The sequence below is a fragment of the Amblyraja radiata genome, chromosome 16 (assembly GCF_010909765.2).
Source record: "Amblyraja radiata isolate CabotCenter1 chromosome 16, sAmbRad1.1.pri, whole genome shotgun sequence".
Taxonomy (NCBI): Eukaryota; Metazoa; Chordata; class Chondrichthyes; order Rajiformes; family Rajidae; genus Amblyraja; species Amblyraja radiata.
In genome coordinates, this window is record NC_045971.1 from 27,899,382 (window position 1) to 27,913,646 (window position 14,265).

At 44.3% G+C, this 14,265-nt stretch overlaps 1 protein-coding gene across 1 annotated transcript in view; it reads left to right on the plus strand.

Annotated features, from left to right (window-relative positions):
- Positions 1–5,370: 5,370 nt before the first annotated feature.
- LOC116982078 (BMP and activin membrane-bound inhibitor homolog) overlaps positions 5,371–14,265 on the plus strand; it is a 51,907-nt gene continuing 43,012 nt past the window's right edge. Inside the window, exon 1 of the mRNA XM_033035372.1 lies at positions 5,371–5,831. Within this exon, the coding sequence (XP_032891263.1) occupies positions 5,756–5,831 (76 nt within the window). The 5' untranslated portion in view covers positions 5,371–5,755. The remainder of the gene's footprint in view (positions 5,832–14,265) is intronic.

Sequence of the window (14,265 nt, forward strand, 5' to 3'; positions counted from 1 at the left end):
GAAACGGAAGATCTCGGAGAAAATCCACGCTGGTCACGGGGAGAACGTACAAACTCCTTACAGACAGCACCCGTAGTCGGGATCGAACCTGGGTCTCCGGCGCTGCAAACGCTGTAAGACAGCAACTCTAGCGCTGTGCCACCGTTGGACACAAATAACATATTGTACATTTATTACATTTATCGTACATTTATCAGCTCTGTTATTGCATTTACTGTAAAGCTGCAGTGAGTGAGAATATAATTGTTCTGTTCCCGGTGCATATGATAATTAAACACCCTTGACTCTAGAGGGAAATCAACTTTAATTAAAATGTACGAGTCAAGGCAAATAATATTTTGTTTACTTTGGAATGAAGAAAGCAGTCTGGATCAATTCATAGGTTGTTCAACCTATTAATTATTTACTCGTGACATAGTCTATTGCACATACAATAGCTGAACGGAGTCAATAGGATGGTTGTTTGGCCCGTCGTTTTAGTGTGTCACCTCTTTGGAAGTACGATTTAGTTCATCCAATTCCCTCTTCTTCCTACCACCGACAATGTTTTACAACTCATTTTGCTCTTGAAAATTACTATCAGTGCATTCCAGATCATAACCATAGTGGAATAAAGGAATAATGGGGGCAGCACAGTGGTGCAGCAGTGGAGTTGCTGCCTTGCAGCGCCAGTGACCTGGGTTTGATCCTGACTACGGGTGCTGTCCGTACGGAGTTTGTATGTTCTCCCTGTGGTCACGTAGGTTTTCTCCAGGTGCTCCGGTTTCCTCCCACACTCCAAAGACGTGCAGGTTTGTAGGTTAATTGACTTTGATAAGTTAGTTGTAAATTGTCCCTAGTGTGCAGAACAGTGTTAGTGTACAGGGTGGTCGCTGGTCGGCATGGGCTTAGTGGGCTGAAGGGCCAGTTTAGGTGCTGTATCTTTAAAGTCTAAAGCCTGAAAAGTAAAGAAACCTCCTTATCTTAAAGTTCACTGTTTGTCTTCTAGTTTCTCCAGTCCCATTAAAAACCATGTGTCTGGTACTGACATGCTTGTGTGCTTTTGACGTATTTTCATTTTATGAGCCCACAAACCTACATTCCTTTTTCAGTGTGTTTTTTAAGTCCAGCAGTAGCTCGTTTAGATTTGCCTTTCATTCCATTAGTTGATGAGAACAGCTTCTAACTCCTTGGACCTTAAATCCAAACCATCTATGTCCAGTCCAGTTGTAGAGTCCAATTGTATCATCCAATTGTAGAGTAATTGCCTTTGCAGAAGCCAGTGCATCTAGGCTACCCATCAGAACTGAATAGCTTGACACGTTACCCGGAGTTGTTAAAAGAAGAGATGTGAATCCATCAGAACAACTTAGATTGGGAACACTTTAATCTCAATGCAATGTCTACAAGGTACAGTTTAGTCTAGTTTACTTTTGGGATACAGCATGAAAAATTACCATGTCCACACCAAGCAGCGATCAACCTATTTCACACTTGTTCGATGTTATCCCACCTTCCCATCCACTCCCTAGACATTAGGGGCAATTTTACAGAGGTCATTGACCTACAAACTCGTATGTCTTTCAGATGTGAAAGGAAACATAGAAAAATAGAAAATAGGTGCAGGAGCAGGCATTCGGCCCTTTGAGCCAGCACCGCCATTCAATATGATCATGGCTGATCATCCAGAGTCCGCACTTTAGTTGTGTAGGTACCTATTTCACTTTAGCTGTGTGGGTCCCTATTCTCTGAGTGTGAAAACTCTCCGAGATTCACTCCTGCGAAGCATAAGTATGCTTTTGGTCAACACCCTCTGGTCCTGGAAATACCAATGAATGGAAACTATTCATTCTATCAATCCCATCTGTTTCCCTTCATATTTTGCTATTTTAAATCAAGGTTACCTGAGTAATCTTTTAAGTACCGCGAGTACAACATCATTTCTGTAATCTCTATCCACAATTTACCTGAGGCAGGATAAAGATCATTGACACAGCTTCTCTTCCTGCTTATAACATCCGGGTGTGGGCTAACCAGGGCTTTGTAAAGTTGTGCCATTGTCTCTAGTGGCTTGAAGTCTAATTCTCAAATGTAAGAAATGGTATCTGATCCTATAAATGAGGGGCAAAAGTACATGAGGTTCTGGATATTCTCTGGAACAAAAATAATCTATTTTCTATTGATGAATAAATGGGAACAAACAGTTATGGACAGGAAAGGTTTAGAGAGAAATAGACCAAACATGGGCAATTGGAACCAGAGAAGATAGGGCATCTTGGTTGGCATGGGTAAGTTGGACCAATGGGCCTATTCTGTGCTGCATGACTCAATGACCATAAGATGGACAAGGGTGAGGACAACAGGAAAGTTTCTGCTGCCAAAGCTAATTTAATATCTATTTATTGAGTTCAAACGCATTGACTGTATATAATTCGACTTCACAAGGAATGATGTAATAATTCAGCCAAATTAAAACCATTTCTTTAATAATTGATGATCGAGTGTTTCAACATAATAATATTAAAAATCATTCCAAGATTAATTTGCAGACGTACATGAAAAGGAGTTTTGTTCCTGAACTGAAACGAGAGTAATTTAAAATTGCAACAAATATCTATCACATATGTGGGGGTAAACAGTCCTTTTTTAAATCTATTCATATTTTAAGATCTGGGCAATGTTAACAAAACAGCCTCTATCTCATCTCCACAGTGCATGGGGCAGACTCGTCAAATTGAACATCCTGTGAAGGTAAAGTCTGTTGACCCACGATATAATAATTTCCACCCAGTAGTTGCAAAGTCGGTGTACTGAAGTGATTGCATTCATGACCCAATGGTTCAATATTGTCACGTATGCACAGCCCAGTGACATTTCCTTTTGCACAACCCACAAATGCACAGTCGCCATATTCTGCCAACGAAGAAGTCCAAAGTCCATAGTCCAGTCCTTATGCTGGAGGTACTGGAGTGCCCCAATACAGAATTTTAAAGCTGACGGAAGGAACTGCAGATGCTGGCTTACAAAAACAATACACAAAGTGCTGGAGTAGCTCAACAGGTCAGGCAGCATCTCTGGAGAACATGGATAGATTATGTTTTGGGTCAAGCCCTGACCCAAACGTCACCTATCCATGTCTTCCAGAGATGCTACTTGACCCGTTGAATTACTCCAGCACTCTGTGTTTCTCTTTTAAGAAATATTGTTGCACAAACAGATTAGAACCAATGGTTTTCCTTGTTCAGTTTTCTCGAGCTTGATGAGACCTATCAAGCCAATTTCACTGGCATCAGGCTAATTCCAATTTCCATTTGTTGTTCATTTATTTAGTCGTAGGCACCTTTACATTTGAGTGGGAATCCTATTTTCAACTTGATATCCATGTTATTGTTGGGATTTATCATCCATAAGGGCTGACTTCACAGGACTTTGTTTTTGAATCTCCTGAGTTTTGCACTGAATGACTATTCTATGAATACGCTTACATACTTGGATGAAATATTATTTTTGATTGATCGCAAACCAAATACATGGTTCACATAATAGCAGGGATACATTGGGAATTGCTGGAAGCACTCTGACACCATGTTAACTCTTCTTCTTTCCACTGATATGCTTGACCCACTGTGTGTTTGCAGCATTTTCTGTTTTAATTTCAGATTCCCAGCATCGGCGATATTTAAATTTTTTTGTTTTGTTTGGAATGCACTATCCAAGGTCACTCCATTAAACCCATCTCTTTGTCGTCTTGCTTACAAAACAACTGCCCTACTTGAAACGAAACAAAAAAACTGCTGGAATTAACAAGCAGCATAAGTATTGGGGGTTGGAGGGGGGGTGGGGTGTGGGGGTAGGGGGGAATGCATCAGTTCAACAACCTTTAGGAGGTAAAGATTAACAAAATCTGAAAAAGCACAGCAGCACAGTGGCGCTGTGGTAGAGTTGCTGCCTCTCAGCGCCAGTGGGTTACTTGAAGTTAGAGAAATCCTGATTATACCGCTGGGTTGTAAGCTGCCCAAGCGGTTGCTAGCCATTTTAACTCCTCTTCCCATTCCCACACTGACCTCTCTGTCCTGGGCCTCCTCCACCGTCAGAGTGAGGCCACACCTGAATTGGAGGAACAGCATGTCATATTTTGCTTGGGCAGCTTACACCACGGCGGCATGAATTTGGATTTCTCTAACTTGAAGTAAACCTTGCTTTCCTTCTCTCTCTGCCCTTCCCCATCCTAGTTCTCTGATTACCTCTTCGGATCGTTTACCTTGTCACGGTGAAGAGGCTTGCGTGCCCCAATGATTCTGAGAGCGATGCCATCGGAAGCACCAGCTTCTGGTAGGGCCACCCATGGCGGTGAGGTCGAGGATGAGGGTCCAGACTAAGAACGATCCAACCGACAAGACATCAACGGCGGTCCAGGCTGACGAAGTTATACTGAACTCAATGGCTGTGAAGGCGGATGAAGGCTGCAACAGATCTACCAGCACCAATCGGCTTGGTTCCTTTGCCATTGGAATTCGTTGATTGATTTGTGAAGGACCGTGTGCTTCTTGGGGTGCAACATCAAGTACACGTTAAACAAACACACGCACAGGCATCTTCGTCGTCTTCTCTGATTAGTTTCCTTGTCATAATTAAATATTACTGATTGTATGCCTCGTTGTCACCTTCCCCCCAGCTAACAATGTCCCATTCTACATTTCCTTGAACATCGTCCCCTTTGATCTGTGTTTTCACACCTTAGCCTTCCATATCTCTGTGTCTCCCTCCCCCTAACCCTCAGTCTGAAGAAGGGTCTGGACCAGAAATGTCACCTATTTCTTCTCTCCAGAGATACTTCCTGTCTTGCTGAGTTACTCCAGCATGTTGTATATATTTATATACATATATAATATAACAATAATATATATATATATTTCTCTAACTTCAAGGAACCCCTGCATTCCCTCTTTCTCCACCCCTCCCCCACCCAAGTCGCACTAGCTTCTCATTTTCACCCTACAAAGGGCCTGTTTCCTTTATCATCCTTACTTTTTTGCATATATGTCATTCTTGTTCAATATCTCTTAACATCATCGTTTCCCTTATCCCTAACTAGTCTGAAGAAGGGTCTCGACCCGAAACATCACCCATTCCTTCTCTCCAGAGATGCTACCTGTCCCGCTGGGTTACTCCAGCATATTGTGTCTTTCTATATACATATATAGTGAACTTTCTGTTGTTTATTGTGGTGTTCACAGAGTACCGTGTGGGCATATCTGTTGTGCTGCTGCAAGTAAGTATTTCATAGTTGTGTTCGGGGACACATATGACACTTCTTGACTCTAGGTTGAAGCCCATCGGCCGCGTTGAGCTGTGGCGGCAGAGGGCGGCAGCGAGCCTCATTCAGTGCAGGAGCAGGAAGTTTGTGGGCCAGTGCACTCGCTGATGGTGCATAGTCAGTCACAAGGACCGGGAAGATGGGCTATTTGTAGGTGAACCTCTCCTCGCATCATCATTGTCATCGCCCCGTGGATCTACGTCCGTCGCAATTTGCCTGTGACTGCTCTGTCGCGGCAATTAGCCAGACTTGGGTCGGGTGGAACAAAGAGATAATAGAGAGGAGGAGAGCGAGAGAGCGTGTGTGTGTCGAGTGCTTTGGAGGAGGGGGGGAGGAGGTGGGGGGAGTTGAAGATAAAAGTGGAGCCAGTGTTTACATGGGTTTCTTGCTGGGGACGGCGGCGTCGCTCCGGCAGGACACAAGTGCGGTGAGCTGGGAGGACAGTGCCAAACTTTGCCAATGGATCGACATCCAACGCCGATGGCTGTGTGGCTGCAGTTAGAGCTGTGTGTCTTCACCATCCTGTTTACCAAAGGCAAGTAGCACTTCTGTCAAACAACTCCCAGCATAAAACGGGGTGGCTTTGCAGAGAACAAACTTGGAGACAAATAATGACTTGCTGATCATGTAAACTTTTCAAAGTTTAAAAAAAAAGTTTATTTAGTTTACGAATAGTTCTCGCTTGTTTTGAATTTTGAATGATGTGTTTTTTTGTTGTTGTTTATTCTCATTGTTATTTGCCTTTTTAATCGCAGCTCCGGTCACCGTGGCCGTGGCAAGATTATTTGAGTAAATGCTTATTTCGCTTTTGTAAAGCACAGTCTCACTGTACGTGAAGCTTCTGAGCTGCGCTTTCCAGAGCCTGCGATTGCGTGGAGCTCGGGCTCCAGTGGGAACCGAGCACGGTATGAGCGCTGACAGCGCTTCACAGCGGAAACTCGCTAATGAATGTTGAGTGAGTTTCCTGGAGTGTGCAGTCAAAGACAGACGATTAGATTATTGACCAAGAGGAGTCTACGTTGACACTAATTGCATGAGAATATTTGTCAAAAGGTTCTTGGGCCAAATTGGAACAAAAGGTGCTTTTCAAAATCACGGTGATATATTTTATCCTTTTTTACACTAAAAATAACGTTCCAACTTTTGCCTTTTTGATGGGCATTTTTTCCCCATCAAAGATGAAAACTGCAATCCTCCCCTTGCAAATTTTATAATTCAGTTTATTAAGTTCCACCGATTCTAAAGGAAATTTGAAAAGTCCTGATTTGTTACAGATGAAAGTGTCTGTAATTTAGCCTCCTTCCAATGACCCAGTCAAGCCAGGCAGGCTGACAATGATCTGATGAAAGGGGTTGTTTAGGGGTCACTCATTGTTATAACATTATTTCAAGTTTACAAATTGCGTGGACAAAATTGGGTCGAAAGACATTAAACGTTAACATTTCCTATTTCGGCAACTTCTACTCCGAGTCCTCCTCATAAACGTCAGTAACAACCCAGCAATTACATGCTGCGATATTCCTGCACTAATGCTTAACACATTTATATAAAATTATTTTCTCCATATTAACGGGAATAAGGGCATGTTTATTTTTAAATAGCCCTGTTAAAATAGCAAAATAACTTCAGAGGAACTTACCCAGCCTTTGAGATCTAATAACACATAATACAACCATAATGTTACTGACTAAACAGCAAGTCATTATTCTCTGTAAAGCCCTGTGCTTCTGGCAAGTTCCTTCTTATCTTTGTAAGCGCCTTCCTGCCCTACAGCTTAAATGTTCAGACCCATTCTTCCAAAGATTCCCTTCTTTGAATTATGATCAGGCCCTCAACCAGATGAACGAAATGTTGGCTATTCCTGCAAACTTTATGCCTTCCATGTTATCCACCCATGTCACCAGCCCCACAACGTGTCAAAGCTTGCATTTTATACCCAGCATTTGATCACCCTTTCTTCCTTTGTCTTGGCATTTGAACACACACCTGTGGGGTGACAAGCTGTGTAGGGAGGAAATGCAGATGCTGGTTTACACCCAAAACAGAAGCAAAATGCTGGAGTAACTCAACAGGACAGTCAGCATCTCTGGAGAGAAATAATGGGTGACGTTTCAGATCGAGACCCTTCTTCAGACCAAGGATGATTTCCCTGTGTCAATTCGGGCAGTAGTTTCAGCATCATTTTCTGAAAGCATTTGCAACCTACATGGAATAATCTGGTTGAGAATGTATTAGAGGCACATCCACTAGTTGAAGTTCAGAGAAACCCATAAGGATACCAGGTTCTCTTCCCACAAGGGCATGTGGAAAGCAGAGAAATGTTTGCTGCACAATTTCGTCTCCTGATAACAACTTTTTACTGCAGATTTATTTAATCATTTTCATTTCAATTGCTCAGCTGCCAAGATAGGATTCTTGCTCACATCTTTGAATCAATTGTCTAGGCTTCTCGATGTCCATTAAGTAAACTAACTATGTTATTGTGCACACTTACTCCATCTTGCTGCAGATGTCTGAAGCATCTCCATGCCTCCCACCTATCTTTAAATAGGGGTGTCTAGTTTGAGGTTTATTTATTGTCACGAGTACTGAGGTACAGTGAAAAGCTTTGTTTTGCATGTTATTCAAACAGATCAGATATATCATAGGTAAATGCAGTGAAGTCCAACTCAAGTACAATGCATAGAGCAAAAGGGAAGATCCAGAGTGCAGAATATAGTTCTCAGCAATGTAGCACAACACATTATGCTGGAGTAACCTAGCGGGTCAGGCAGCATTTCTGGATAATGACACATCTTCACAGTTGCTGTCTGACCTGCTGAGTTACTCCAGGATTTTGTGTCTATCTTTGGGTTAAACTAGCATCTGCAGTTCCTTCCTACACATTGCAGCGCTTCAGTTCTGGAGACAAAGTCCAATGTCCACAATGAGGTAGAGGTGAATTGGACGGTATCCTGGCTTATGGAAGGACTGCTCGGAAGCCTGATAACAGAGGGGAAGAAGGAGTTCCTGAGTCTGGCAGTGTGAGGATTCAAGGACAGATCGAGAAGAAGTGACCAGGGTGGGACAAGTCTTTGATTATGTGGGCTGCTTTTCCAAGACAACGTAAAATGGAGATAGCATCATTGGTGGGGAGTCTAGTCTTGTAATGGACTGGGCTACATCTACAACTCTCTGCAATTGTTTGTGGTCTTGAGCAGAGCTTTTGCTAAACCAAGTTGTGATGCAACCTGTCAGTATGCTTTCCGTTTAATTCATAGCAACAATATTTAAAAAGGTATGCTTCATTTCAGCACACATGCAGTAGGTTATTGACCAGAAATGTTGTCCCCCTAAAATGTTCAATATTGGTGAAAATTATTTTAAATTTTTGATTAAAAAAAACCCATGGATATCCAGGAAAAAAAAAGCCAATCTTCAAGCTCACTGTCTGGCTCCCACAATCACTGTGGCTGGCACGGCTGGTAGAACTGCTACCTCACAGCACCAGAGACCTGGGTGCGATCCTGACCTTGGATGCTGTCAGTGTGGAGTTTGCACGTTCTCCCTGTGACTGTCTGGGTTTCCTCCGGGTGCTCTGGTTTCCTTCCAAGTTCCAAAGACACGCAGGTTTGTAGATTAATTGGCCTCTGTAAATTCCCCCTAATGTGTGGAGAGTGGATGGGAAAGTGGGATAACATAGAACTAGTGTGACAGGTGATGAATGGTGGGCTGAAGGGCTCGTTTCCATGCCTTATTTCTAAACTAAACTAAACTAATTGAGTGACAATTGGTCATTTCCAAGAGGTAGCTCGATACCTCGTGTTAAGCCCTCGACTCCCAACCAGAGAGTTGCTGATCCTGACTCCCAGAACTGTTGAGATTTCTCTACACTTGTGTGGTCTGGCAACTGTGAAAATAATAGTCTTGTTGCACAATGGCCTGCATTGTCTAGTTCTTGCAGCACACTCGCAGTCTGTGGCTGCATCGGGAATGGCAACGTTTTAAAGTAATCCTCGTGGTATCGTAGCAGTGAGAACGGCTCTCGTAGTGTGCAGCGAGCGACGTGGGCATGAATGCTAACCTGCGGCTCATTTAACTGTTGCAACATTCAGTGCAGCAGGATGGTGGGACCAGGGTGGGGATTACCCAACAAGAATCAGTACCTAGCCAGCAAATTGGATTCTCATCAGCAACCACTTATCTTAACAGATTTTTTCTCCACCCATTTATTACTGTACAATATTCCTCTGCCTTCCATCATCATCTCTCTTCCTGTTCCCCAAAGGTTTACCCAAATGATGGCACAGAGGCACAGCTAGTAGAGCTGCTGCCTCTCATTTCCAGTGGCCTGGTTTTGATCCTGATCTCTGATGACGTTGCCTGTGTAGTCATAGAGTCATAGAATGTGGAAACAGGCCCTTCGGCCCAACGTGCTCACACCGGCCAACGTCCCAGCTACACCAATCTCACCTGCCCGTGTATGGCCCAAATCCCTTTAAACCTGTCCTATCCATGTACCTATCTAACTGTTAATTCTTAAACGTTGGGATAGTCCCTGCGTCAACCAACTCCTCTGGCAGCTTGTTCCATACACCCACCACCCTTGGTGTTTAGTATCTACACTTTCTCCCCGTGACTATGGGTTTCCTCGGGGTATTCCGTTCTCTTCTCCACATTCTCAGAGATGTGTGAGTTGGTGGGACAATCACTCCTTGAGGGGTAGAATCTGGAGAGTTGGTGGGGAATGAAATTGGTATTAATCCAGGTTTGGTGTAAATGTTTGCTTTTTATGGTTAGTGTGGATTCAGTGGGCCGAAGAGTCTCAACCTAGTAACAGCAGGACTCAATTACTTTAATTCACTGGCTATAATATTCCACACATGTGACCTCTTTATTATTAACTCTGACACTGGTAGATAATTATATTATGGTAAAATTATAAGAGGCATGGATAGGATAGAGAGTAAAAATCTACCTATCATGGTAGAAGTAGCAGATATAAGAACGGGTAGTGGTGACTCAATGGTGCAGCGGTAGAGTTGCTGCCTTTCAGCGCCAGAGACCCAGGTTCGATCCTGACTACGGGTGCTGTCTGCATGGAGTTTCTACGTTCTCCCTGTGACCCGGTGCATTTCCTCTGGGTGCTCCGGTTTCCTCCCACACTCCAAAGACGTACAGGTTTGTAGGATAATTGGTTTAGGTGAAGATTGCAAATTGTCCCTAATGTGTGATGGTTGGTCGGCGCGGACTCGGTGGGCCAAAGGGCCTGTTTCCACACTGTATCTCTGAAGTCTAATGCCTAAAAGTCTAAAGTTTGAGGAGAGAGGAAGGAATTGTGAACGGGATGTTAGGGGTAACATTTTTACGCAGAGTGGTTGATATCTGGAATGCACTGCAAGAGGATGTGGTGGAATTAGATGCAATTACTATGTTTATGAGGCATTTGGACAAGCAAGGCATAGAAGGATATACGTCTTACACTTGTTCCAAATCGCAGCTTTTAATCAGTTTTTCAAAGGAGTCGAAGCAATATTTGCCACTGGAATCTCACTGGTCTTAAGGTTGATTAATATTGTTCTCCTGCCTCGGAGTTCAGTCGCTACTTCTGGGATAATGAGTCGCACAGTCGTGTTGTGGTGGAGCCCCACTACCCAGGATGGCACTGTGGTGCAGCGGTAGAGTTGCTGCCTAACAGCACCAGAGACCCGGGTTCGATCCTGGGCACGGGTGCTGTCTGTACAAGTTTGTACGTTCTGCCTTTGACCGCGGGTGTTTTCTCCGGGAGATGTGCGGGTTGGTAGGTTGAGTGACTTCTGTAAAACGTCCCTAGTGTGTTGGATTGAGCTAGTGAATGGGGTGATCGCCGATTGGTGTGGACTCAGTGCATCGAAGGGCCTGTTTCCACCCTGTATCTCTAAACTAAATTAAATAAATCTGCTCATGAGCATTTTAAAAGCTGGCATGTATTTCCTTTTGAGACTGAGGTCTCAGCTTCAACTGTGTTGAGTCCTGGAAGGAATTTGGTGGGTGGAGTGAGGTGAGGAGTGAGGTGAGGACATTGTGTCCACATTCTGTAGGTAGGGAGGAAGATCACAGAGTCCCATCACACAAACCAATGTAAGGGTCGTATACTTATCCATTTGAGGAATAGAGTGTAGGAAGGTTATTGTACACTAGATCTTCTATGTCTAACCATGTCCTCCAGAGATGCTGCCTAGCCCACTGCGTTACTCCAGCGCTTTGTGTTTTTTGTAAAACCAGCGTCTGCAGTTCCTTGTTTCTACAATGCATTAGATGTTGCCTGGCACATAATGGCCTAGGAAGTAGGTAGACAAAAATGCTGGAGAAACTCAGCAGGTGCAGCAGCATCTATGGAGCGAAGCCTATCACGTTGCCTATTTCCTTCGCTCCATAGATGCTGCTGCACCCGCTGAGTTTCTCCAGCATTTTTGTCTACCTTCGATTTTCCAGCATCTGCAGTTCCTTCTTAAACATGGTCTCGGAACTAATGGGCCATTAGGGACTCCACCCTTCCTTGGTCACCTGTTGACAGCCCTGCTTTGATCTGGCCTTTTCTTACCTCCAGTCCCCTCCCCTCTGCTTTGAAGGCTCCTGATTTCAAACGTCACCCAAACTTTGTCTCCGGAGATGTTGCCTGACCCGCTGAGTTGCTCCAGCACTTTGTGTCTATCTTCGGTGCGGGAACTAATGCAGGACCAGACTATTATGTCGCGGTACATCAGTGTGAATGGGTAGCAGTGAGGGATGGTAATAGTTTAGCTGGCACTGTGCACATAACCCAAAGGACAACATTAGAATAAAATATAAAACAGATGTACACGAGCAGTATGCCAGAAAGTGCAATTAACAAGGAAATCTTGGGATTAAAATATTTCCATGTTTAAAGCTTATGTGGGGGAGTTCAGTGGAAAAGAACTATAATTTGCCCTCATCTTATTAACTTGCTGATGGAAAAATATGTCAAGTTTGTACACCCGAGGTGGAATTTCCCTTTTAGTAAACAGGAGGATGTTTTTCTTCATTATTATTATTAAGCCACTTATCATCTTGCGGCTGGGTATGCTTTTGGATAGACTGATGATTTGTGAGTAAGTGGTTTGACTGGCGAGCCACAGGTTCTAGGACAATAAAGACATTGATCAAGTATTCTCTGCGTGCTGTTGTGGATCTGACTCTGTTCAGGCCAGGGACAGTGCCAACGCCAGTGAGGATTCTCTCAGCCAATGTGATGAAATGTGCTTCTACATGTTCTGCAAAGTTACAAAAATACGCACTGCCAGTGTAAAGGCTGTCAGGTAGCGGACAAACTGCTCGATTTTACACCATTGAACATAGAACAGAGCAATGTGAAGGAAGGATGCTGGTTTAAACTGAAGAGAGGCACAAAAAACTGGAGTAACTCAGCGGGACAGGCAGCATCTCTGGAGGGAAGGAATGGGTGACGTTTAGGGCCGAGACCCTTCTTTAGACAACGTGTTCTATGTACTGATGCCATGTACTGATGTACCATAGTACATAGCATTAGGTACATAGTACGTGAGGTCCACCACCCCCCCCAATTCCTTCCATGCCACAACACAATTGAAGCTGAGACATCGATGTGTGGTCAGTCTCAAAAGGAAATTCATGCCAGCTTTTAAAATGCTCATGAGCAGAATTTAGTTAGTTTAGAGATACAGCGCGGAAACAGGCCCTTCGGCCCACACCGACCAACAATCCCCGCACATTAACACTATTCTACACACACTAGGGACAATTGCATTTATACCAAGCCAATTAACCCACAAACCTGTACGTCTTTGGAGTGTGGGAGTTAGTGTAGATCTCGGAGAAAACCCATGTGGTCATGGGGAGAACGTACATACTCCGTACAGACAGCGGCCGTAGTCGGGATCGAACCTGGGTGTCCGGTGCTGCAAGCACGGTAAGGCAGCAACTCTATGCTCTACCATTGCGCCAGTGTGCCGCCCTCTTTAGTTTAGTTTGGAGATACCGTGTGAACATAAGTACAGCAACAGGTCCTTCGGCTCACAATGTCCATGCCGAACAAGTTGCCAAGTGAAACTAATCTCCATTGCCTGCACTCAAACTATATCCCGCTCATCCATGTGCCCATCTAAATGCCTCTTCAATGCCACCGTCATGTCTGCCTTCGCCACCTCCCCTATTTTGTACTTGGCCTGAGTTTCCTGGTCCTGTGTTAAGTGGAGCATGAGAAACATGCCAACCGCTGTGTACATAGCAAGATCCCAGAAGAAGCTTTGACCCAGGAGATGACATACTCTCAAAGAGAGCTGCACTCGCTGCCTTCTGTGTTGGGCTCTGGAGCCAGGCCTTTGCACTTGTGTCTCTTCAGTCGGAGCAGAATCCACACACTTTCTCTGTGCAATGTACAGGGCAACACTTGGCATCTGGAGTGTTACATCTGTGTATCAATTGCACGGTTCTAGAAGGCGGCACGATGGCACAGTTCTTCGAGCCATTGCCTCACAGAGTTCGATCCTGACTCGCATCTCAAAGACACGCAGGTTTGAGGGTTAATTGACCTCTGTAAATTGCCCCTGGTGTGCATGAGAAAGTGGGACAACGTAGAATTAGTGTAGGAAGGAACTGCAGATGCTGGTTTACACCGAGAATACTGTCGACACAAAATGCTGGAGTAACTCAGCGGGTCAAGCAGCAATTACTGGAGAAAAGGAACAGGTGACGTATTGGGTCGAGATCCTTCTTCAGACGGTAGAATGAATGTAGACGGGTGATCGATGGTCGCTGTGGAGTCGGTGGGCCAAAGGGCCCGTTGCCATGCTGTATCACTAAACTAAACTGTAGCTCTCGTGCTTGCTGGAGTCCCCCCCAAGCAGTATTTTGATCCCAATGTTTGATCCTAACCCAAATCAGATTGGTGATGTGGGAACGTTCATGTAACTGCACTGGGATCTCTGCTGCATAGGAGATTGACTCAGGAA